The sequence below is a fragment of the Mugil cephalus genome, chromosome 4 (genome assembly GCF_022458985.1).
Source record: "Mugil cephalus isolate CIBA_MC_2020 chromosome 4, CIBA_Mcephalus_1.1, whole genome shotgun sequence".
In the NCBI taxonomy this organism is placed as follows: Eukaryota; Metazoa; Chordata; class Actinopteri; order Mugiliformes; family Mugilidae; genus Mugil; species Mugil cephalus.
In genome coordinates this window covers 25,706,348-25,732,341 of record NC_061773.1, presented here as the reverse complement: position 1 = coordinate 25,732,341, position 25,994 = coordinate 25,706,348, and the positions used below count along the sequence as shown (strand labels likewise).

Genomic DNA, 25,994 nt, shown 5'->3' with positions numbered 1-25,994 from the left:
ACAACAGATTCCCGTGCCGCTGTCAGGTTGGGGGGTGGTGGTATGTGCATCAGATCCGTATTAGCTGCCAACACTTCGGCCGCAGCAACATGCCAAATTTTAAATTAATGCCTTGTCAGTGAATGTGAGGAGGCTCTGTGTGCACTGGCAAGGGGTTACAGTTTCTGGCCTGGCACGTTAATTGCGTCTTTAATGTACAAAATTAGTGTTCTGCTGTTAAAAAAAAAAACAAAAAAACGTGCTCGTTTACTCATCGTAATCGTTTTACACATGTGTTAACGAAGTCCAGAAGTAGTTTTCAATGAGTTCATTAAATGTCTTTTAGAATCCCAGAGGAACCGAGAGCAGAAACTCAACAGAGTGTGTTATCTTGACAATGTGAGGACGATGCGAATGCAAATTTAAATATGTGAATTAAAGGCCTTCTAACAAGCTGAACAACAAACCAAAGTGAACGTCTGCAGGGGCCTTGATCACATTGTACATGTCCAGACTGTTGGGGTTATTGCCCCACCTAACTCTTTTATAAAACCTCCCTGTCTACCCAGTTTACATCCTCACAGAAATTCTCTCCAAATTAGACCAAATTGACCAAAAATTGTAACTGTTTTTAGTAGACATTTGACAGTTACACCCTTGAGAAGTCTCAAAATGTACCACAACACGTGACAGTTCAACCAGGTGGAAAACGAACAGCCCACCACTGAGATCCATTGTTAGAAACAGTAATATACACAGTCTTACAAGATGTTTATAGGTCTGTAGGCATCATGAGATGTGAGACAGACCCTCCAAAAGCTGTGGGGATGTTTCACCAAAATCTAAGGATGTCGGTCTGATGGTGGGTCCACTGGAGTGATCACTGGACCAGTGAAGACCCTGAGGTCAATGAAGACCAATCTTTTACTTATTCTAAGTGGAGTTTTTCCCCGTCCTTCAGCGACCAATCACACGCTGAGGCCATCAGAAATAATACACAACAATAATAATAATAATGCACAATATAGTATATATTGGTTTGTATTTAAGGTTATTTTAAAATGGATCCTGAATGTCACAGGGAGCCAGTAAAGAGACATAAGTAGAAAGTTATGAGACCATATTAAGAAAGACATGTATCGTCTCCATCTCTTTTTTTTACCCTTTCTCTTCCTCTTTTTCTTTCCTTTTGCAGAAGCCAGGAATGGACGTCGCTGACGGTTATGTGACATTTGTCCGTCACTCCCAGGATATGCTGAGGGAGAAGGTCAATGAGGAGGTGTACGTAGAGAGACTATTCGATGTAAGTGAACCGCGCCACCGACGCAACGCGACCACAGCTTTAAACAGGTTGTTTTCAGAATGTTTTTTTAAAAATCTCATAGTCACTTTACAGATTTTTGTTGCATTTCTCACTCAAAGTTTTGGTTTTCTGGCGTATCAGTCAATTTAAATTAAACTCGATTAATTTGTCATGATGGGTTAACGTCTAAGTCTCATCAGTGCATGCTCCTCTACTTGTCGCCTGTCATTCCACCAAAATGTTTGCTTTTGGGTCGTTCTCACGTCATTTTTTGAATGTGACTCCAACAGCTGATCAAATGCAATCCGCCCCAACTGTAAGTGAAAAAACCAAAACATTCCCGGATGCTGTTCGCCATCACTCACCTGCCGATCTCTTCATTTTATTGAAACTGGAGGATATCTCAGCCTCCGTGCAGATCCGTCTCTGCTGTATCTGTTTTGCTTGCTAGGCCACATTCCCCCTCCTCATCCAATCAACAGGAGACTTGTGATTTATGACTCTGCTCATTGGCAGCCACCCACCACATTTCCTTTTTTTTTCATAGGGTTTTTACAAGCAAATCGTTTCACCGGCTACTTAAAAATAAATATTAGGACCCAGAGGTTGGTGGGGTTTGGATTACTCTTTGAAAAATACAATGCTAGCACATTTAACAAGTTGGACTAAAGTGCACCAGATCGCCCTGGAAAGAGACGAATGCCACAAGAAGAAATCTGAACGTCTAGTTATCAGTATTATTGGGAAAGATGAAGAGGTAGAAATCATTGGTTTGCATAATAAACGTGTAAGGCAGCTATAAGGAAGTGTAATCTACAATAATAGATTAATCCACACTGATACTAGAGCTCACACACAACAAATTAAAGGATCTATCAGCCTCTGTGTGGCTGAGCTCAGCTAAATGATTCCCCCTGGGACTCCGAGTGAGGATCCTCCCTGTAATTCTGGGTAATCTTTGATCTCCAAGTGGACGTGGTCACGCAAACATGTTTTCTTTCACTCCCAAATCTTACCCCAAAATTAAGTCCTTTCTAAACTTGTCGTCCCCTCTTGTCAGAATTTTGGGTTTTGCTTTATTCAGCTCTCAGACAGAAGGCGGGCTGCTTTCAACTAATCCAAATCACTGTCTTCATTTGGCTGCGTTGCCGCTCTAATTTGATCTTTTAAGCATGCGTTGAAAGACCGTGCCCTTTAATTGCTTGTACCGTATCCGAGAATGAGTCAACAACCATTGTCTAGACAAGATCCCCCAGTGTTTTTGAAGAGAAAACAAATAAACATAGAGTTTATGCACAGACAACACAGCAAAGTGGACTTAGTGAAGCTCTGTAGTAAATGGTTTAGATACAGTAAGACTGTAATATGCTGCAACTTACCTAGTTGCATAAGCAAACAGTATTAGATAGATCTCAGAAGCATAATCGATATATGAAAAGAAATAGTTTATTTATTTAATTTAACACACTATTTGTCCAAATGAACTCAAATTATGTTTGTTGTAAATAAGGCTGAAACTGAGACAAATGAAATAAAAGTAGAGTGGACCACACAGGTGTAGGTTAAAAGGTTGTGTAATCTTCTGCTCCTGACTTTAGTCTCACCTCGGTCCTCATGTCTTTACAAGGCTGTTTGAGGGTTAAGACTCTTTATTATAAAGGTTACAGTTAGGTTTTGTTTAGGGTTAGGGTTAAGGTTAGGGTTAGAGTTAAGGTTAGGGTTAGGGTTAGAGTTAAGGTTAGGGTTAGGTTAGGGTTAAGGTTAGGGTTAGGCACTAGGTAATGCATTATGCCAATGAGTGTCCTCACTAAGACAGAGGTAAAAGGACTGTGTGTGTCCGTCCACGGCTGCATCTGCATCTGTCTGTGACGTTGTCCTGAGTCGAGGCCAGGAGGTGTGTTGCGTCTAGTGTGATCGTCCTGACAGCGGGTGACACAGAGGTGCCCGGTGTGGAATGTTTTCTGCAGCTGTAGCCGTTTGCCATGCACCTTCTTTCCCTCCGTTTCCACTACGGTTTGCCTCAGCGCGGCTTCTCTTTGTTGTCACCCTGTGTCGGTTCTTCCTGCGGCGCCGCTGAGGCAGATGAAGGAGCCCGTGGCTGCTTTCCGCAGCTCTGTTGTGCTTTTATTGTCAGTCCGCCCTTTTTCATCTTTCAGCGTTAGCGCTTGACCCTCAGGAGTAAGGTTAAAGGATAATGTTCAGAACACCTGAAATCTATCTGTCTATATGTGATGACTAGGGATGGATATCGTTAATTTATGTAACTCACAGTGCTTTGTTTTATTGACACAAGTTCAAAGTGTAGCTGAACACTGGGACGTTGTGCTTTTGTCTGGAAGACCTTTGACATCTCAAGGATAGAACTGACCAACAAATTCCTCCAAACAACTTTCTCTTCGTTTGTCTCCCTGGTCTTGCGTCTCTCTCCAACTTGCAGCCAACAGCATCATTACCGTATGTCATTACCGGTAATTCAAATACTGCAAGATTTTTTTTTATCCACAGGCAGATGTTTAGGTCCTAAAGGGTTAAAATGTGCTTAAAAAATGGAAAATCTTTGTCCAAAAAAAGGTGCCCATATATTTTTAAGGCATTTTGTGCAAGCTCAACAGAATATTAATTTAAATAAAATAAATACAACTAAGACAAAGAAATAAATTTACCAATAAAAAATAAAATTAGCAGAACAGTGGCATGGCATCAAACATGGCACATATCGACTTTTTAAAACATGCTATGCGTCTTGTTGCAGGACGCCCATTCTGCATCTTTAGAGCTGAAGTACAGCCAAACTTTTGACCATTTTGCCTTAGACATTTTGAGAGTTCACTTCCATCCATGCAGGTGAAAAACTGACGAGACATCAGGTGAAGTGTCGGCACAGCAATAGAGCGAAGGGGGCGCTAATTAAAAAATTCAGTGGGGCAGATGTGAAGCACTGAAATCTGCGTTGCTGCGATGCAGCAAAAGTGCAGCAAAAGGTTTCACTACCAGCACCTAGTTCAGCTCGTCAGGTAACATAAATATAATGTTGCTTTCCTCATCAATCTTTTTTTCCTTATGGTTTTGGTACTTTATAGTCACAAGGGGGTTCAGTGTCCTGGCGCATTCCAGGGGTCAAACCTCTAACTCTGCCTCCTTAGTCACAGCCGCCACTAGAAGCTGAGGAAGGCGAGAGACATTTCCATCACTATTGGTGTTGGTGCCCAAAAAATGTCTACAGCTGACAAACAAATGCTTAGAGCAAAACATCCAAACTAAAACTGGATGTCACTAAACTAAACCATCGTTTTTCTTGAGTAAGCTTGTTTAAACCGTTAATCAACTCTCAGTTCAGTCGGTTTAAACCTCAGGGTCCTCGACTGTGTGACAATACACACGAGTGTGTGAAAAGTGTGTGCGTGTTGGGTTTAGGGGTGTGGTCTTCCTAAAATAAGGTCAAGACGCCTCCGTAATCTTTGCTTTGTGGAGTGTGTCCTCTCCTCCTCTGCTGGTCTTCATGTATTTGCTTCATTTATTTATCTATTTTTTTTCCGTTCCTCCTGGTAAAGATGACGACTGATCCCAAATACCTGCTCTGATTTAACTCTGATGCTTCTCTTTAGTTTAGTAAATGTGTTTGTATCTCGTGCTGCAGAGGACGGGCTAGCTAAAGCTAAACTTTTTATTTTGCTGCAGAGCCCTCTAAAAAAATATTTTTCTGCCGCATATTAAGCGGCGGTTGACAAGATTACGCTTTTTAAATCCTCCAATGTGACACAACGTGGAATAAAAGAATTCCATCAATCATCGCGACGCAACGCAATAAAGAGATTACATTTCAAATCACATCAACACCTCAAGTCGTTTTGCTTCTTAAGCCCCAGAGTTGTTTTTTTTTTTACATTTCCACAAAAAACACACACACAAAAAACAACACGTTCCCAAGTTCAGTCAGTGGCAGCAGGAAAACTGTTGGGCCAAAATGCACCGTGTGGTTTTATAATAGTATAACTGCTTATGTTTATCCCCGGGCCGCAGTGATATGTGTTGATAATGAACTATAAATTAGGTAAAATTCAGTAAACACTGGAGGTGTCAGTGTTATTTCACACATTCCTGGTGAATCTGAATATGAACAGCAACATGTAACCGATTAGAGTCAGAAAGAATAAAGAGTCTTTATAAAACCAGAGGTTAAAGGTCGGCTTCAGTAAGAGGTTATATGTCATTTTAATTAGGACTATGACACGCATTTAGCCGCAGTGAGCAGATTATTTTACAATGACCTCTTAATTTCTAAATATGTGTCAACGCTTTGACGTCTCGAGTCACGGCAGACAGACCCATATGTGGCCTAACGTCCATCACGTTAAACAACAACGTCTCAAGGAAGAGGATAATAAATGTGAGACTGATCCCTTCGTTCTGAGCTCGTCGGAACAGGATTATTTTAATTGATATTCGACCCAGTTTTCTGACCAATCACACCGAGCGCCTGGTTGCTGCATCCTGAGGAGTAAACGTGGAGGAAAAATCAGATTTACTTGATGCGATTTTATTGACGACAATCCTCGACAGCAATCCAATCACAGAGTTGTTTTTCATATTATATAACCTGCTACTGTGAAAGTTGTGTTCGGTGGCACCACGACTAAACTGACTGCAGAGAGGAGGAGATCGTGAAGTCTCTTTTCTGTTCTCACCAGTGGTTTCCTCATTTCCTCATTAGAGACATAAGTTGCATTTTGAAATATTTTGTCTCCTTATCCTTTACAATGCGTTGCCCACAACAGGAGCTTGTCTGTGTCTTTGTTAAAGCCATGGTAGCGCATGCAAAAGGTAGAATAAGAAGGAAAATCACGTAAAACAGCAGTTTCGAAGCAGCCTTATAATTTTGTGACAAACATCTGTACTCCTGAACATATCTGACTGCTACAGTGTCAGCTCTTACCTACTTTGTAATGTTGTCGTCCCCTCAGTTTGACATTTCCTTTGGCTTCTTCACCTAAACTCTCTCTACTCTCTCCTGCTTCAAGCTTCAACTTTGTGTTTGTGTAAATTGCCTGGAGTTAGTTAAGTGTTGTGTTCACACACACACGGCCTCAATCTATGGCAGGATTACGTGTGTCCAGCGCCAGACGTTTACGTAACTACGTCATGGGCTTCACCGTGGAATCCACTGGCATGTCTGAAACTGTGGCTCTTACACATTATTTGTGTCTTCACACAGTTGTTTCATCATACATCATACAAACCTGTTTTTTGTGTATTTTTTTTAACCAATTTGCACTTTTTTTTAGATTGTCAAACTACCTCCGTCAGGAACTTTTGTCAGGTTGTGAGATCTCTGTTTGTGTGTGTTTGTCTGCATGGGAGCAGGGAGAAATTAATTTGGTCCCTCGCACCCTTCCTCCCCTCCCCGGGTCCTTGAAAGAGTGGCTGAAGAGGCCCAGATTAAAACAGATGTGCTTAAATGATACGGGGGGGGGGCGACTTAGCATGGCACAGGCTGGGGATCATTGATTAAAAAAGCCACGTCTTTAGTCTGAGCCAAATCCAGTCCTGCACTGATACGCCACACAGCTTCCTGTCCGTGACACTGCCCCTTTACACGCCCGGATAAACATGCAAGGCAGGTTGGGCCGAAGCGGGAAGAGGAGGGGGGGTTGGTGGGGGGGTCAGGAAGAAAGAGGAAGACAGAGATGCTTCTGCAGCGCCACTGAATCCTTGAGCCGCCTCCCCCCCCTCTTTCCCTTCCCCCTCGGGGCTGGAGTTGCAGATACTGGGATTACACAGGTCAATTATACACTTAATCTGCCTTTGCCCACAGGGGATTAGGAGCACGGCTCATTGATTGATTTGAAGTATATCTGTTGACCTTGGATAGTTATCAGATTCACAAAAGCGTGGCAAAATTGTGCGTCTGTGAGACGAAAGTTAAAGCGCTTTTCGGTCGCCGCTGCTCCTCCCGTATGGCTGTGACAGAATGGAGCGGGGTCGGAGGTCAGATTAAGTTGCAGATTGGGGGATTTGAGATTGTTTTCAGTGCCGTCCGCTGTACTTTGGTCGCAGCGGGTGTGTGCTTATGTGCGGCGGTGGTGTGTTCGGGGGCAGCGGAGGTGACGGGAGTGAGCCCGCGGGGCCTGTGAGCGAGTGGGCTGCCGTCATACCACTTGGCTGTCCGGGGACGCTTCACCACTTCGCCATGGTCATGAACTCTCAGGCCCAGCGTCCAAGCTAAGTGAACAATTTAATCAACCGAGCTTAGGCACCACGCAAGAGTAACTCCCTTCTGTCCCCGTCTCACGCTGCTCTGGTGACTTGATTGTGTGGGAATGTTAATGAATTTTAAAACTGTACAGAAAGTGAAAACTTATGTGTAAAAATGTGAAACTTGATTAAAAAAAAATGAATAACGAAATAGAAGATAAAAGGTAAAAATATGTCTGTTTTCCCCGGTTTCTGAATTAGTTTTAAGGGAGTTTTAGGAACTCATATAGGATCTAATGGCTGCAGCACAGAGTGAACGGTTGGTCGCGAGTGTCTTTTTCCTTCTTTTCCACATCGTTGACTGTCAGAACGCTATTTCAGAACTTTCTGCAGTTTCCACATGTTGAATCAGGGATGAAATGTGCTGCCTGGCCGTCCAAGTCCATAGTTTACGCAAATAAATTACACATATTATTTTCATCACACTTCACTGTTACTTATCTGTTCTAAATGTATCTCAAATGACATGTTTTATTTTTTTAATACCCGTCTTATCAACGTGGGCAAATATGTCTTTTTTAATGAAATATTATTGCAACAATCCAACAAAATAACCATAAAGGTCCTGCATGCTCCAAAATAATGCTACGTCTAGCAGGGTTTCAGGCCGTCTGTGCCTGTGGAAAGGTGGACCGGAGCTCTTTGCATCAGCTGTGACCTGGCTACGTGTCTGTTCTTTTCGGAAGAGCCAACTGGTTTGGGTTTAGAGTTGAACCTCCCACTCGGAGGACTGTTTGATTTTCTTAGATGAGGGATGTGAAAGTTAAAAAATGAACATTGTCAGAAGGAATTTGCTTAACCCAGGTAACCAGGGCAACTAGACCTGAGGCCAGTGGCCAAGAAGACTAATGAAAGTACCTTTTGAAAGTCTACTATCAGACGTGAAGGTAAAATTACTACGACAGTATTCAGAGAGACCAACAAGCTGATGTCCACCACAGTTACAGGTGTCCTTACTTAACAGTTGGCTCAGTACGTAGAGCAGGTTTTCTACGGGGTCAGTGCTTCCATCCCCAACGAATGGACCACATGCAAAAGTGTCTTTAAGCTCTGTGACTGTAAAGCTCTTTGAGAACCAGTGGATAGAGAGAATAAAGATCATTTTAGGTGCTTTATAAATACTAGCCATTTACTAAATAAAAAATAATAAAATAATCCTTTATTTATCTCACACTGGGGAAACTTGGAGAGTTACAGCAACATATAGCATAAGGACAACGCACACAACAGAAGGAAAAGTAAACATTAAATGAATGTAAAAGTAGCCATGACACCAGTTCGGCCCCAGTTCACTAGAAAGTACTAAGTGATACAATTCTACATGTTTTGTAGAACATGTTTTGGAAGTTTTTAGTCTGGAAAAACCTGTTACTGCTCCAGCATTAAGAACAACATAGAATCTGAATCTTGTCTGGGTTTTTACTGCAGCGTGTGGCCCTGTTCCTGTTTGCAGTTTCTTTTTTCAACTGTGTTGCACCCAACTTAGTCCATGGGCCAGAGCCCAAAATTTCACTATTCGGTATCAGTCAAAGGGACGAAGGCTACCTATATTTTTTGGATAGATATATGTCTGTAGATAATTTTTTTGTATGATAGCCTTTCCAGGTGAGTAGCTAAATATTGGTTATCAGCTCATGAAGTTAACCACCCCCTAAGGAAAACTGTGTGTTAGACGCATGTGCATAATCTGTTTTACCCTCATGATTAGGACTTTTCTCAGTGTTCAATAATATTGTGTTTGGTATCATTTTAAAGGGGACCTTCTAAGCTTCCATTTAAACCCAGTTGTGAACCTTTTGATAAATATGGAGGTCACTGCAGCTCATCAAACCATCAAAAGCATACATTTTTTCACATTTTACGCCTAAACTATGTTCTTTCTTTTATTCCTGTAGGACATAGGAACATCAGAAACACAAAACACAAGTACCACAACATTCACCTGACTATAAGGTTTCAGAAAATATATAACATGCACATATAATTTCATTGTGAGAATTCAAGATGGCGTCGGAGTCCATCTTTACCCATTTTTTAACTTTTGATCTTGACAACGCAGATGGTCATGTAATACCTCTTTTTGTATGTTTACAAGGACGGGAAGTTCATTTCCAGGGTTATTTTTGAGATACAAGGTCAAATTCAAGGTCACTTGAAGGTCAAAGGTCAAATTTGGAATTATACTGTGCTCCGGTTAGAAGTAACCCCAGTCCACCACAACAGAAAGAAGCAGAGCCCAGGTAAATATCACTCCACCACTGCTGTTCTATCAATGATCACAATCAAAAACAAACAAAGCAAGGTTTGTTTTACTTCTATGATTATTCTATCAACACATACATTCACTTCAATTACCGTATTTTCCGCACTATAAGGCGCACCTAAAAACCTCCAATTTTCTCAAAAGCTGATAGTGCGCCTTATAATCCGGTGCGCCTTATATATGGACCAATATTGAGCCACAACAGGTCTCGCAATTACAGTAAGCAGCCGCCGACTTCATTTTTTCCCCGTAGAAGAAGAAGCGCGCGGTGCATGCTGGGATATATGACTGCGTGAGGCGTGCCGTTTCATTTCCATTTGTGTGTTTATGTAAAGACCCCAAAATGGCTCCTATTAAGAGACACGCTTACGACGCAGAGTTTAAACTCAAGGCGATAAGTCACGCAGTAGAACACGGGAATAGAGCAGCAGTGAGAGAATTTAACATTAACGAATTAATGGTGTGGAAGTGGAGGAAGTAACAAGATGACCTGCGCCAAGTAAAGAAGACTAAACAGAGTTTCCGAGGGAACAAAGCGAGGTGGCCACAGTCATTCATCTCTTCACCGCGATGATGCCAAAGAGCTTTTTCTCCTGCGATAAATAACACCGCTCCGCTGCCCTTCCTCTCGTAACCGATAAACTACTGTATTTTCTGCACTATAAGGCGCACCTAAAAACCTCCAATTTTCTCAAAATCTGACAGTGCGCCTTATAATGCGGTGCGCCTTATATATGAACAAAGTTTTAAAAAAGGCCATTCATTGAAGGTGCGCCTTATAATCCTGTGCGCCTTATAGTGCGGAAAATACAGTATATATAATTTGCTTCAGATGTAGTACTGTGGAGTGTGTAAGACTGTTTTAGTGGCTATCTAGCAAGAACTGAAAACTTACACTAACGTTAGCCTTGCTAGCATAATTTTAGCTAGAAAATTATGATGTTTGATGCAGCAAAATTTTGCATTCAGGAATCAGAGTATATCCTAAATATATTTGTAATGTACACCAGCGGTCCCCAACCTTTTTTGCACCATGGACCGGTTTAATGTCCGTCAATATTTTCACGGACCAGCTTTTAAGGTGTGGTGGATAGATACAGGGCTTTCCACAAGCGCAGCTGACGGCCATATAGCCCACTGCAAAATTAAGTCCAGCCGGTTACTTTAATGACTATTATTTTTATAGCCTCCAAGCTCTAAATATTAATGTTCGATTTTAATAAATTTTAATGTTTATCTAACGTTCTGACAATAATGTAAAACGGAACCGCATTCATTTAAGTTGTGATTCGCGCTGCTTGTAACGATAATCACAAATTACTCTGATCACCACCAACTTCATTGAACAAGAGAGAGAAACTCATCCTTGTGTGTGTGTGTGTGTGCGCGCTCGCACGCTCAGCGGCGTCAGTAGTGTGTCGGCGTCGTTGGTGGGGACAGAGATAATGCTTATTTTTTACCGCTTTCACCACCCCGGGCAGCTCGCCTTTGGTGTGCGCCCCCCCCCGCACGGAAGAGTGCAGCCAATTGCAGCTAACAACTGTAGCATATGAAGCTACTTGTCACTTTCACACACACCATGTCACTTTCGCATAAATTCTCTTTTGTCTTACAACCAAAAGACATGCATTCATGTGTTGACTGTCCTTGCATATAACCACCGAATGCCTGGCCACCTGAGGTCAAACCAGAAACAGAGTGTCCGACCATTCCAGCATCGCTCGCTGTGTTCCTGTGCTATCTACTCACAGGCTCTAATCATCCTGTTCATGCAGCCCAGAGAGTTAAGCGACTTCTGCAATCATTTGGCCAAGACATAGTATATGCAGTTACATGTGGAAAAATCAAGCTTTCTAAGCACATTGTTCTGCCATTCAGTGTCACGTCATTAACAGGCAGTGTGGAGTTGATAAACATCCTCAACCGACTTGGGCACAGTGTATCCTATTCCCAGATGGCAGAGATTTACACTGCCTTGTGTTTTCAGAAGCTCTCGTCATCAGGGAGAGATATGGCCTTATCAGGTAACATCCATCCAAGAATATTTACAACTTTAGCCTGGGACAATATTGATTGTCTGGAAGAAACCATCAGTGGTGAGGGAACATCTCATAGAGTCAATGGGATTGCTGTGCAAGCAAAGCGAGTTAACCAAGTTCCTGTCCAACCCATGGCCAGTGTTGCCAAAACAAAGAAATGAAGAATTGATGCACCCCTGCCAATGCTGCCAACTTACAATGCCGGACAATGAGTGGGGCCACCACAAAGCAAAAGTACACATGTTGATACTGCTGCCAATACTCATCTTGCCAGAAACAAGAACACCAGTCAGTCAGCACTTGGACTGGCTTCAACATCCTGACTCGAGGTGACATAATTGTCATCCTTGACAATGTAGGCTACCTGCCTACCATCAATGTTCCAGCAACACAAATGTCTACGGTCAATGAAGTGCTCAACCAGTCACTGAGCATCATGCAAGATTTAAGCCTGAAAGAGATTGTCTGTGTATGTGACCAAGCCCTGTATGTGAAGGCTGCTGAGATCACATGGAAACATCACAACAAGTTTCAGAACATCAAGGCTTGGGGTATTCCACACCATCTGCACACTGATGGCAATATTGGAAAATGTTTCCAAGATGCTGGACTCCGAGACCTCAGCATTGAATCTGGTGTGGTTGCAGAAGGCTCAGTTTCTGGTGTTATGGATGGCTGTAAATACAGCAGGGGTGTCCAACTACACAAGCTCCTGTATGAGGCTCTCATGCGACTGACATGGAATGGGTTCCTGTCTTGGTTGGAGGCAACTGACATGAATGACCTGGTTCACCTGGAATAGACGCTGAAAACAACTGACTGTCTTGGGAACAACGTCTCCCAAGGCACTTTGAAGGAGGTTCTTGACAGCAGCTCTTGCACACGCATCATGGAACTGGTTGAAGTGTACCGCAAGTTCCTCAGAGTTGGAAACGGCAGCCTCTCATCCTTCTGGATGTCCTATTTGGACATCGTTGAAATCTTGTTGGGGCTCATCGAGCGTCTAGAGAGGGAGACTGGATGCTTCACCTGGGAAGTATTCGTGCAATGAATCCCTGGTGTTTTGCATATGATAGAATGAATTATGCACGGTACCTTCCATATTACTACACCCAGATGTGTCAGCTTCCCACCACACACCCAGATGTATACATGGAGTTCATGAATGGGGGCTTCTCAGTTTAACTGACCTCCACAAATCCTTTTGGTCGAATCCCTGTTGACCAAGCCATCGAAGAAATGGTGAACAAAGACACCCAGACCGCTGGAGGGACAAAGGGGTTCAGCTTGAAGCCAGGAGCTCTGAGTAAATATTATTTAACGGCTGAGTACAGAAGCATGTACCTCAGACAGCTGAGAGACCTGACAGGCCAAAGCATGTCCAAACTATCCCATCCAGATCTACAAGGTCCAAGGATTCAAAAAGATGAGGCAGATGTCCAGTCTCTCATTGATGTTATGGAGAACAACTGGCTCAATCCTTTGTCCCCTGATGAGTCTGATCTGGTTAGCCTGTCCACTGGCTTCTTGGCTCCACCTGATGTAACCAGGGATCTCTTGAGAGCTCATGAGATCGGGAAGAGGCCTACCAGGTTTTTAAGCAAACCAGGTAAGATAAGACCTTCTCTTCAAAATTCTATGACAGGATGACCAAGCAAAGTCTGAAAACATTCTCCAAGGTCAGCAAAAAGACATCTCATGTTATGAAAGGAAAAGATGTGGTTCTTGAGGCAGATAGAAACCTTTTCAGCCACATGATCCTGGTGGCTGAACACAGGAAGGTGAACATGAAAGATGCCCTTGCCCACCCACTGGGTCCTCTGCCATGGCCACTGGCAAATGCTGATGGATCTCTGCGAAAAACAAACAAGGCTGCACTTGCCAGAGAGCTGGAAAAGAATGCGTCTCCTGCTGAACAGATCCCAACACCATCTACAGCCATCATTGATGGGATGAGCCTGGTCCAAAAACTCAATGGCAACAACAAGACCTTTGCACAGATTGCAAAGTCAACCTTCACCTATGTTCTTCATGAGGGAGCAGAGAGTGAAAGGATTGATGTTTTTTTTTTTATTATTTTTGATTGATTTTGATTGATGTGTTTTTTGATGTCTACCGCCAGATTTCGATCAAAAACACTGAACGACTAAACCGGGATAGAGATATCACTCTCCAGTACAAGAACCTCACAAGTGGACATCACATACAGCAGTGGAGAACATTCCTTTGCAGTCCCTCAAACAAGACCAGTCTCATCAAGTTTCTGGTAGAAGAGTGGAGACGCCCATGATATAGAGAAATGCTGCATGACAAGGTGTTGTACATGACCTGTGAGGAAACCTGCTACATGATGAGTGTGAGGAAGTATCAGAGCTGTACTCAACACAAGAAGAGGCTGAGACTCGCCTACTACATCATGCACTGGATGCAGCAAACACAGGCTCAAAAGCAGTGATACTGTCAGTGCATTTGCTGGTCGAGGGAAGCTGAATGCCCTGAAGATGGCAACAAAGGACACTATCTGCCAAGAGACTTTAGGTCGACTGGGGCAATCATGGGACATTAATGATGATCTGTTTGAAAAAATCGAATTGGTCACCTGCCGCATGTATGCTGCTACAAGCAACACTGGTGAGGTCAACCAACTGCGCTATCAACTTTTCACCACCAAAAGGGGAAAAGTTGAGTCCCACCAGTTGCCACCCTGTAGAGACTGCCTCTATATGCATGCTTAACGAGCAAACTACCCAGCAGCAATCTGGAAGTGCTGTCTGCAGGCTGACCCAGTGGTGCCGAGCCCTACTGGACATGGATGGACTGATGATGATGGCAAGCTGGTCATAGATTGAATGCACTCCCCGCCTGCACCAGATGTGGTCTTGGAACTATTGGCATTCAAGTGTGTTCATTCATGCCCAATGCCGAGATGCACATGCCTGTCAAATGGTCTGACATGCACAAACATGTGCAGGTTACAGACCTGTAGTAACCAAAAACTGCAGGAAGATCCAGAGCCTCATTTTGAAGTAGGGGGGTCAGATGACGAGAGTGACACAGTGTGGTGATGGACTTGGTTTGGGATAGTTATATTATAGTTATGCTGATGTTAATATTGTTCAAATTATTAAAATATTTAAGTTTTTGAATCATATTCTTGTTTCCTATTTTATTGTGATATTACTTATTTATTAGCGTAGATGTTCATTGTGTATTTTAACAAATGTAACCTATAGAGACCACTGTGTGACCCACTGTGTATTTTGTAAAAAGAGACTTTGAAAAACTTCAGGCTCACAGTCAATTCTCACAATTTTATAATATGGATATATTATACATTTTCCAAAGTTAATTGGCTGATAGTTAATTGGATGTGCACTGGCCTCAGATGTGCCATTAATCATATCAAATTTGACCTTCAAGTGACCTTGAATTTGACCTTGTATCTCAAAAATAACCCTGGAAATGAACTTCCCGTCCTTGTAAACATACAAAAAGAGGTATTACATGACCATCTGCATTGTCAAGATCAAAAGTTAAAAAATGGGTAAAGATGGACTCCGACGCCATCTTGAATTCTCACAATGAAATTATATGGGCATGTTATATATTTTCTGAAACCTTATAGTCAGGTGAATGTTGTGGTACTTGTGTTTTGTGTTTCTGATGTTCCTATGTCCTACAGGAATAAAAGAAAGAACATAGTTTAGGCGTAAAATGTGAAAAAATGTATGCTTTTGATGGTTTGATGAGCTGCAGTGACCTCCATATTTATCAAAAGGTTCACAACTGGGTTTAAATGGAAGCTTAGAAGGTCCCCTTTAAAATGATACCAAACACAATATTATTGAACACTGAGAAAAGTCCTAATCATGAGGGTAAAACAGATTATGCACATGCGTCTAACACACAGTTTTCCTTAGGGGGTGGTTAACTTCATGAGCTGATAACCAATATTTAGCTACTCACCTGGAAAGGCTATCATACAAAAAAATTATCTACAGACATATATCTATCCAAAAAATATAGGTAGCCTTCGTCCCTTTGACTGATACCAAAATCCGGTCTGGCCCATGGACTAACTAACAAAGAGTTTTGAGAAGGATGGGGTGGAAGAAGAAACATACCACTTAATAAGCAACAACAAGTTTTAAGAATATGCACAAAAATCAGCCTTTTCAGGAAAGGAATTGACGAATTAAAAAAACAAAAAAAAAAAGCCAGGCTCTATATGTTACAGTCACATCCACTGAAAAAATAATAATGTAAACAAAGCCTTGATGTCGTCTTTTTGTTTTTCATGCTAATAATCTCTTTTTGATTGAAAGAAAAATAAATGTAAAAAGATTCCAAAAAGGAGGTAATAATGTTTATATAATTATACAATAATGTTAAAAAATAAAAAAAAAGGCCAAGCAGGATAAGTTAGACTGACTGAGTGTGAATGTTCAAAACATGCCCTGAAAAGGTTTCACTTCCATTTAATGAATTCTGTAAGCAGCTTAGAGTCCTCAATAATTACTGAGAGACATGCATTTTGTTTCCCCGCTTCGCTTCTTTCAGGTCTAAATCCTCTGTGAGCATTCTCAGCTCCATGTTGCTGAGAGGAAACAGCTCAGGCCACTAAAGCCACAATCATCCCTAGAGGAAGGAAATACAAGTTTAATGGAGACTTCTCCATTGTCGGATCCCGCTCGTTTTATTGATGAAGGCCGGCGGGGTCAATTGATCGCGGGCACGCATGTCATCTCTCGGGGTCTCGATCAACCCTTTGCAGCCCCCTCCCCGGTCGCCGCTCTCCGCCTTGTTAAAAAGGGAGGTACGGTGACATTTGTTTGATTAACTTGTCTGACAAAAGTGACAGCTGCTCATGGGTGTATGTGGATGAGTGGCCCAGCGCCGCTCCCTCTTTGTACATCTGTCTGAGCCGGAGCAGGGCAAGCGGGGTGAAAAGAGACAAATTGGACCAAAAAAGAAGGCCATTCACCTTCCCCAGACCCCCCTCTGGATCTCCACCCCTCTATCCCATTCAGGTGCTCGGCGGGACCCTCAAGTGCTTGCTGGTTTATTCCATTTTCACTCCCTCTATAGAGTTCCCTGAGCCCACAAGTGTTTTAGCCCTCTTTTTTCTCCCCTCAATCCACCCCTAAGCGTCTCATTGTGAGTAGAATGGCTCACTTTTCTCAGGGCCTGAATCTGGCGGCTTTTTTTCTTATTTATTGTCCACCACAGAGCTTTTCTGTCGCTCATTGTGTGTTTACTCAATGACTGGTTGCTGACCGTAATTCCAACTGTTTAGTTCCTCACAACATGGCCCCTCAACTCCTTCCACCCACCGCCCCAAATAGACACACTTCCCTTCTCCAAGCCGCTGTGTTTTTATAAAAGTTCCTTCTTATTTAGTCTGCTGTTCGTTGGACTAATATTTGCGGGTAAAAGGAGACTTTTTTCTTTTTTTGTGTGTGTGTGTAACAGACACAGATTGCTGATCTGAAAAGAAACCTAAACCTGAGGTAAACATTTACCTTTCTGCTGTGATGCTCCTCCCGTGGTTTGATACTATCCCGTTCCACAGAGGTACTTTTGTAACCAGCTGCCTGGACGAAATGCCAACTGAGCCCGTTTTGTCGATGTCCCAGCTGTGCCCGGGCGGCCGTCAATGGTCAGCCGCAGATTGCCTTTTGTGTCGCCGGCGCAGTTTGAGACCTGTGACATTGTTAAGCTCAAAACTTAACTTTAATCCTACTTTCAGATCCTCCTTATGAAAAGAGGTGGAGGGGAGGTGGAGGTGGAGTGGGGGGGTAGATGCTGGGCCTCAGTCAGCTTCCTTCAGCTCGTTCCACAGTGAAGCTGTTACACTTGAAAACATGGGTTTACATGGTTTATTGCTAGTGTTACTTTGATGCTTTTGACAGGCCACACTGCTCTTCTTAGAAATCTTTACCAATTTATTTCATAAATAACATTTTTGTGCTCCTGCACACACACTTTAAAACCATCTCAGGTGAAGGCCTTATGCATGTAGTTGAGAGTTTCTAAGGTCTCATGTTAGCCTAGGGATGCCATTATAAATTCTGCTCATAGATCAGATTCTTCATCAGTTCCTCCTGTGAATTTTTGGTTTAGAAAAAGTAGTCGTTTATGGTTTCGTGTGAACAACAGAAATTTTATTGAGTTTCTAAACAAGAGGTAAGAGCTAGTGTAAGAAAAGAAATGTAAAATTGGTCACTGGATCCTGAGTAGCACTGCTCTGTTATAGCTGCAATTGTTGACCGGAGATTGTCGGGCACTCGCTGTGTTTAATGCATCGTCGGCAAATGCTTGATCATGTTGGTAACGTTTCCGTCCTTGTTGCACGTAGTTACAGTCCCTTCTGGAGAATTGCAGTCTTCCTTGTTGTCACGTGATGCTTTGTAAAGATTCTTCTTCTTCTTTTCGTTTTATGGCAGCTGGCAAACAACTTTTAGGTGTATTATTATCTGAAAAGGATGTAAAGATTTGGCACGAAAAGAATCGATAAGCATGAAGACCAATGATATCGATGAACTGAACCAGCTTTGTTGGCCGGTCAAATAAGCTGCCTTATCCAGGAGCCAATCATCAGTCCCCGTCACCATGGCATGTAGTATTAACAGGTGGTTCTGGGGTATGTGGAATTTGTTGAAAGTCATGAGACAGAAACAAGAGTTTTGTGGCATTTAATTAATAAGCAACACGGACTAAAGTCAGACTTCAAGAGTAAAAAACAAAACAAAAAACTGTGTCCATAAAATGTAATACATTAAATATTAAATACCGTCACGACCCAGCTCAAAGGAAGGATAAAATGTCCCACACATGAATCTTTTAAATAAAGTCAATTTATGACTTAAATCAAATGTGTAGCCAGAGAGAAACGTTCTCAGATACTTATAAATACTGGTTAGCATTCATGTCAGCCACCACTGCTAATACACCACCTCCCAAACACCAACAAATGAAAACTTGATGACTGCAAACCATGAGAATAAATAAATATCGTCACTGTGTGTAATTTCAAGTGCTTGGAGCATCATTTACCATTTAACCACACGTTTCTATGCTGATGTATAAACATTGCTGAGATGTGGAAGTGGCCGGTTACGTCTGTTTAAACTTTCAGATGTACACTAGCATCCGCACGTCAACAGCACAACTTTTAATGTATTCACCATACGACTGTGTGAGTTACTATGTTAATTGAGCGTCATCAGCAATGGGCGCTCTCTGTTGAGCTGATCAGCAGGACAAGAATAGGCCGACTGGTTCTGAAAGCCCAAGCAGGTAGGATTAGACGAGCCCTTTGTCCAAAGTGCATAATGTCTCGCAGTCAGATTTAAATACCCCACCCCCACCTACCTTATCCTTTATATATATATATATATATATATATATATATATATATATATATATATATATATATATATATATATATACACTATAGAGCAAAAGTTTGGAAGCAACTTCAAGTTTCTGTTCACAATGACTTTCTTAAAAAACTGTTATAAAAGAGTTCTATGTATTATGGGATGTATTTACTCCATGATCAGACTTTGCTTTTATTGATATGAACCATTTTCCTCAGTTTACCTTTAGGTGAACATTAATGTTACCAGACTACTGCTGAATACACGTCAGGGTTTAGTTTCAGGGTCGAGAAGATTTGCAAGAGTCACAACTTCAGTGTAAAAAATAAAAAAAATAATAAATCAGCATTATTCACTTTAATTCTTCAGCTTGGGATCCACAAAGGACATAAAATATAACTTGTAACTTGTATTATAATGATACACACATACCTTATATATATGCATAATATCATAATAACACTTTAATTATATAAATATACTATAATATCACTAATAATACCTGACATTGGTCAACTACCTTCAGTCACCACTGTCATAATAATAATTCTACTAATTTCAGTATCAGTAATGGATTCTCAGTGTTATATAGTTTGCTTTAGGTTAGTCTTAAGTTGTTTTTTAAAAGTTCATTTGGTTTGTGTGCGATGTATGTGTGAAGGTAAAGACTTCCAGGACATGACTGAACAGTAGATAAGAGAGTGTTTGAGTAAAAAGGGTACGTACGTGAAGTCTCCATGGTTATTCATTCTTCTACAGTGTTGTATTGCTAATGGTACTTCTCAGTAAAGCTGTTGGTGTTAGCATCTATTATTTAGCTACATTTATCATTATTGAAATGAACTAAAACTAACTTAAACTGAGGCTAATCCACTTTTCCAAATCCATACCAGTTCATATGGATCATTGTTGAGTCCTGTTGTCCTTAATTTGATTTAATAATCCACATTTTTCCTGGTCTCTCTGTGTTTACTGATACATTTCACCATGTTTTTGCCACTCAGGGGGCGTGGCCTCAGACGGCAGTAACGTCAATGCACACCCTCTATATTGGTTCTTGGAGTTGGAGGTATCAGGTTACCAGAGTTAGTAATTGATTGGGGAAAAAAAATATTCAGGTATCTGATTGAATATTATGTTTCTAAAGAACATTAGGACGCTCGAGCTGAGTTTAGACGAAGATGAATCCACGGTTCTTCTGAATAAATGCTGAACCCCAGAACCCTGCAGGAACCTAAGATTTAGCGCCGGCCCTTTATATCAGAAGCGGAAGCATGTGAAAGTCCAAAAGGAAAAGAGGTGTAGCTCTGTGGCACTCAATGGTCGGCCGTCGTTCTCCTTCACAACCGAGTCTGTCACTTTGTATTAGTGTTGCCGCGCTAGCAATCATCATTCCATGCCTCCTGCTAATTGCAGACACAGCTGGGTCTCAGCAGGACATGCTCTCCCTCTCTGTGTCTCTCTTTACACACACACACACACACACACACACAGCACATTCACACAACTTGTATGGAAGTAGTGTCGCAGTGACCATAGACTTTACATGTCGTGTGTGTAGGATACAGGCTCAGAATCTCACATCATGGTCATGAAAAGGTGGATTATTGCTGGTCACTGCTTATAAATGTCTCTTAACAGTAATCATACAATCAAACCCTTTAATGTACTTTGTTGTTATTATCATAGAAGTAGTATTTTCAAACATTGCATACTACAATATGTATTTCTGCAATAAATTCAGTGCATGCAGCGAGTACTCGATAGGTAATACATTTTCTGAAAAGTTGATGTGCACACACGCAGCAACTGAGGCAGAAAGAGGCAGAGTTCCAGGTTTCTTGTAATCCCCGTGTACCCCTTGCGGTGAGGCCCCTACTCAGCTAAAACATTCCTAGCTCCCACCAGAACAAAGGCTTCAGAGCAGCCCTATAAAGGAGGGCCTCTGACCTCGAAAAAATCATTTAAATTCACTCCAGTTCAATTTATTTCAATTCGGTTCCGGGTTTTTATTGCATCACATACAGTCCAAATTGTCTGTAGGCGCTTGACTGAATCCAGCCTGGATCCAGACAGCGCAGGCAAAGAGGAGGAAAAAGTCCCTTTTAACGGGAAGAAACCTTGAGCAGAACCTTAAGTTCATAAGGAGGGAACCATGTGCCGGCGGCCGACCCGGGTAGAGGCAAACACACAAACAGAAGAGGGAGATCACATCAGAAATGACATCTTTTTCCTCACGTGCACCTGAGGGACTTTGCCACAAGCCTCAATTTTCTTAATACACTCTGTCAAACTCAGGCTTTTAAATTATATCCTGCTTGTGCACAAATTAAATAAACAGTCTCTACATTCATTTGCCAAATTTGCCACGAGAAATTACAACTGCACATCCTTTTGTGACACCAGAAACATATCCATGCCTACAATTTAGATTTGATTTGATCTTTTTTTTTCCTCAACACATAAAAGCAAGTACAAGTTGCATCATTTTCCAACAACAATATAAAACAGTTCAGTAAAGACAAAAAACAAAGAAAAAAAAATCTAGTTCAGGAACCAAAACAAAGCAAAAAATTTTTACCTGGGGACCTCCTGTAATTTCTAATAATCGCGGAGTTTGTCTGTGATTTTAATCGTCTGTGATATTAATCCCGTGCGAATTGTCTATGTCTATGATTTGTAAAGTAAAAATTACACTGCCAGTTACCATAATTCTCGTAACACAAAGGTCCTCTGATAAAACTAATCCAGTGTGAATTGACATCTCTATGATTTAGAGGTGAGATTTTTATTTTATTTTCGTCTTTTTTCTGCCTCTTGTCACATAAGAATTACGAAGGATGTGCTGTTATTCAAAGTTTGTACAGATGTTAGGGAGTAAAGGCGAGATGTCGCTGAACCATCCACCCGTTTCGATGGATTAAACCATTAAATCTTCTTCCCCGGGATAAATAGTATCAATTTTTTTATCATCCATTATAATTTGCAAAGTAATTAAAACTGTCTCTGACACACAGTAGTAGAGTGAGATGGAAAGTAGCAGAGCCATAACTATAGAACGTGAATTTGAGTAAAACACAGTTTTTTTTTTATCCTGTGTGAATGTGCCACATGAAACACAAGACATAGGGGGTAATATTTAAATCACAGGACGTCCTCAGGTAAAATCAGTCCTGTGCAAATGAGGCTCAAAGCACAAAATCTACTTCAGAAAACGTCAAGTCAGTCCTCTAATATTACACAACCCTCAGACACTGGAAATTCGGGCCGCTTTAGTAGATCACCGCTTAGTACAAAATGATGAGATGTGTTCATAGCCATTAACTGTTACTCTAGAGCGTCAGTGCCGATTTCAAATATATTGACTATACAGCATAGGATGGAAATGAGTGAGCGAGCGGGAGCAGTAATGAGAGAATGAAACTGATGAACCGTGGAAATTTGCTAATTCCTCCATCGTGGCTATGATCTGAAACACAAACTATTATAACATTTAATATAAAATTGGACTATTCCACAAAATATGAACAAGACAAGACAAGGTGCAGTTTCGTATGAAACTGCACCTTGTAAGTGGCTAGAATTTTATAATTCAGTATCAAACTGAAGTGGCTCATGTTAATTGTCAGTAATGTAATGACCAGGTTTTCACGAAATTTCTGAAAGGGGCTATTAAATTTAGCTTGGCGATGCTAAGAGAATATTTACACATGTTTTTGGGTCTATAACCACATAATTCTGAAATTTCTTTGCAGTCATGGACACTTATCTAATCCTAGTAAAGTTTAAACCACTGAAGTAGTCACTTCTCGCCGCAGTCCAACAACTTGCTAGTTAGGTTTATTGGTGAACAGTGTTGGGAGTAACTAATTACAAAAGTAATGCAGTTACTGTAATTGTCAGTAACGCGCGTTACGATGGATTTGAACCCCCAAAATTAATAAAATTAATTACGTTGTGTGTTTTTATTCACATTCAAGATTCGCAGAGTCAGACTTTACATTCACCAGGTGGACGTATGCTCATTATTTTCAGTTGGTCAGAGAAAAGGATACGAAGAACATTATAGTTAAGTTCACTTTGTGTGCGAAACCAAAAGATCTCTGGACCTCACGAAATAGCACAAGTAATGTAAGGAAACATGTAACATGGCGCAGCTTTCTTTAGGTTTTCGGTTACAATAAACAGTAGTAGCTTCTAGTAATACTGATTTCAGTATGAATACACCTAAATTCACAGTACTGAGCCATGAGCCATGACTTACTTTTGGTGAAAGTAACTTAGAAGTAATGTAATGCTTCACAATTCAAAGACAGTAATATTATAATGTAACTAATTACTTTGAGATTACAGTAATAAGTAATGCATTATGTTTTTGAAATAACTTGACCAACACTTCTGGTGAATGACACATTTTGTTACCCCTGTGCTATTTAATGCCCAATGTCACCAGGAATTAGGTCCAGTCTCCAGTTACCACCCACTAAATGGAGATAAGAGGGTAAATGTCATCCAAAACTCCATCCAAAAACAGTTTAAAAAGGCAACTGAACTTGGACTCTACAAGTCGATTTTCCTTTGTCTGAACACTTTTTGAAGATAAAAGCGTTTGGCTGCTGGGTTTGGGCGGCATATCTTACTGTACATGGCAAATAAATGCAAAAGGGTCATGAAAAAGGTGAGTGGGTGGAGATGGAGAGGTGTGCTATTTTGTGCACCAAATCCTGCTGGTAGCAGCCACCCTCCCACCCCCCCCAGTTGCCGAGAACCATGTGAAGTCTTGGGTGTGAACGCAGGCAAGGTTTGTGTGTGGCGGTTGGTGGGGGGGTTTTTGGTGGGAGGGATGGGCTGGTGTCAAATGGGGGCAGGAGGTCGCTTTTTCTCCTAGCTCCTCGCATGAAGGGGGGATGGACCGGCAGATGTATATGAGTGTGTGTGTGTGTGTGGTGTTGTACAGAGCGTGCATGTCGCCTGTGTATAGGTAGGGGTTCATCAGTATGTTGTGAGGTGACAAAACACACACAAATGCACACAAAGATAACCCAGTGGAAGAAACGGAGGCCCTTCCTTCAGATGGAACTCGTTAGAATGTCACAGATTTGATCCCTGTCGGGTTATGGCATTATTTATTCAGAGTCATATTACGCTTGTTTTGGCTGTCAGCGAGTGCTAGCCCCCTGCTGATCCCCATGCGGCCTAAAAAAGAGAGCTCGGGTGAATTTGTCTGCTCTGATGATTTTCCTTTATTTTTGTTCCTGCCAAGAGGAACAAAGCAAGAGGGATCATCATTGTTCATTTTACAAGCTCAAGAAATTTTAAAATGTCGTTGAACTTTATACAACATGTGGATGCCACAGTGTTTTACCTTGTCTGGTTTGTTTGAAGGGACACATAGACATATTTCTATGTAATGTATGCAATTCAGAAATAGTGGTGGAAGTACAGTTTGGAAGGGAAGACAGACAGCAGCCAACAATAGACAGATTTTCTGTTTGAACTGATAAATCAAGATTCGGGGAAACTTTGCAGCCAAATGTTTCTGAAAAAGGCAGAAGATAATTCAAACACCAAAGGGAGGAATTAAGAAGACTACCGGACAAGTAATGATGATTGTTCAGAATCAGACAAAAACTTTATTTATCCCCGAGGGACAATTAGGAGGACAAAGAGCAGTACATAAATAAAATGGCGAAAGAAGTGGGCCAAATCAGCATATTGTGTGCAATGGCAGGTCTGCTAGATAGAGTCTAAAGACTACAACTGCACATTAAGGACATAGGAGGGGATATGACTTCTGAAAGAGACGAGGTTTTTCAGAAGATCCAGATTCCAATCAAAGTGGACCCTCAGATTGTGTAGTATGGCTGTCAGGACACGGTCCGAACGCCTTCACATCTGATCACAAGTGACCAGCTTAAAGTACAGGTGTGAACACACTTGGAGGTGTTCAGGTATTCCCTGTGTTATTTTGTCTTTTTCTGTCTCTACCCAACCAGCTTCAAGCAGATGGATGTTCCCATATGAGCCTGACTCAAGGGTCGTGCCTGTTAAAAGAGTTTATTTTGTTTCTTCATGCTTGCTCTGGAAGTTTCAGGCCAGGTGTTTTAAAGAATCTTAAGACATTTTGTGTTATTATTAAGATAAGAGAAGGTAAGGAACCAGGTGGTTAAAGTGTATTTCCTCATGTTCAGCTTCATCACTAGATTACGGTGCATATAGCAGCTTCCTAGTTTGTGGTTATAGCCTGAGTTTGTACATTTCTCAGGCATTGATCAGTAAATAATAACTCAGTGTGTGTGCATTGTATTCTTTTAGCATGCAGTGTCTACATTTATTACCCATAAACCAGTCACTTTGGTCACCTAAAGAAAAACTAGGTTGTTCATTAGTTTGGACGTCTTGTCAGGGATAAGTGAATTTATGGCAAACATTAAGGTCTGTGCATAAAAATAATCAATAGTCTATATGTTATGAATTTGTGACTCCACAGAGGATTTATTATTAACACCACAGCGCTTTGAGACAATTTAAACCAGTATTCTCTGTTCATCACAACACCTGTCTCTCTATGGATAAATTAGAGACAATAGATAAATTACTTGTCTGATCAAGTAAATTAACACCAGGTTGAAACGCTGCTGAAACTGGATAGAAAAAGTGCAGACCAAGCTCTTTCCAATCACTCTGTACCCGCCCGTCTTTTGCATTTTGTGATCAACTCACCAACTTGGTGTCCACTGGACATTCGGGAACATTAGCCAAGGTTGCATGAACAC

General features: G+C 41.5%; 1 protein-coding gene across 15 annotated transcripts in view; it reads left to right on the top strand.

Annotated features, from left to right (window-relative positions):
* LOC125006854 (calcium-dependent secretion activator 1) overlaps positions 1-25,994 on the top strand; it is a 140,194-nt gene that overhangs the window by 103,134 nt on the left and 11,066 nt on the right. For all 15 annotated transcript variants that reach the window (XM_047583309.1, XM_047583307.1, XM_047583308.1 and 12 more), the window contains one exon: positions 1,175-1,282. In XM_047583309.1, the coding sequence (XP_047439265.1) occupies positions 1,175-1,282 (108 nt within the window). The remainder of the gene's footprint in view (positions 1-1,174; positions 1,283-25,994) is intronic.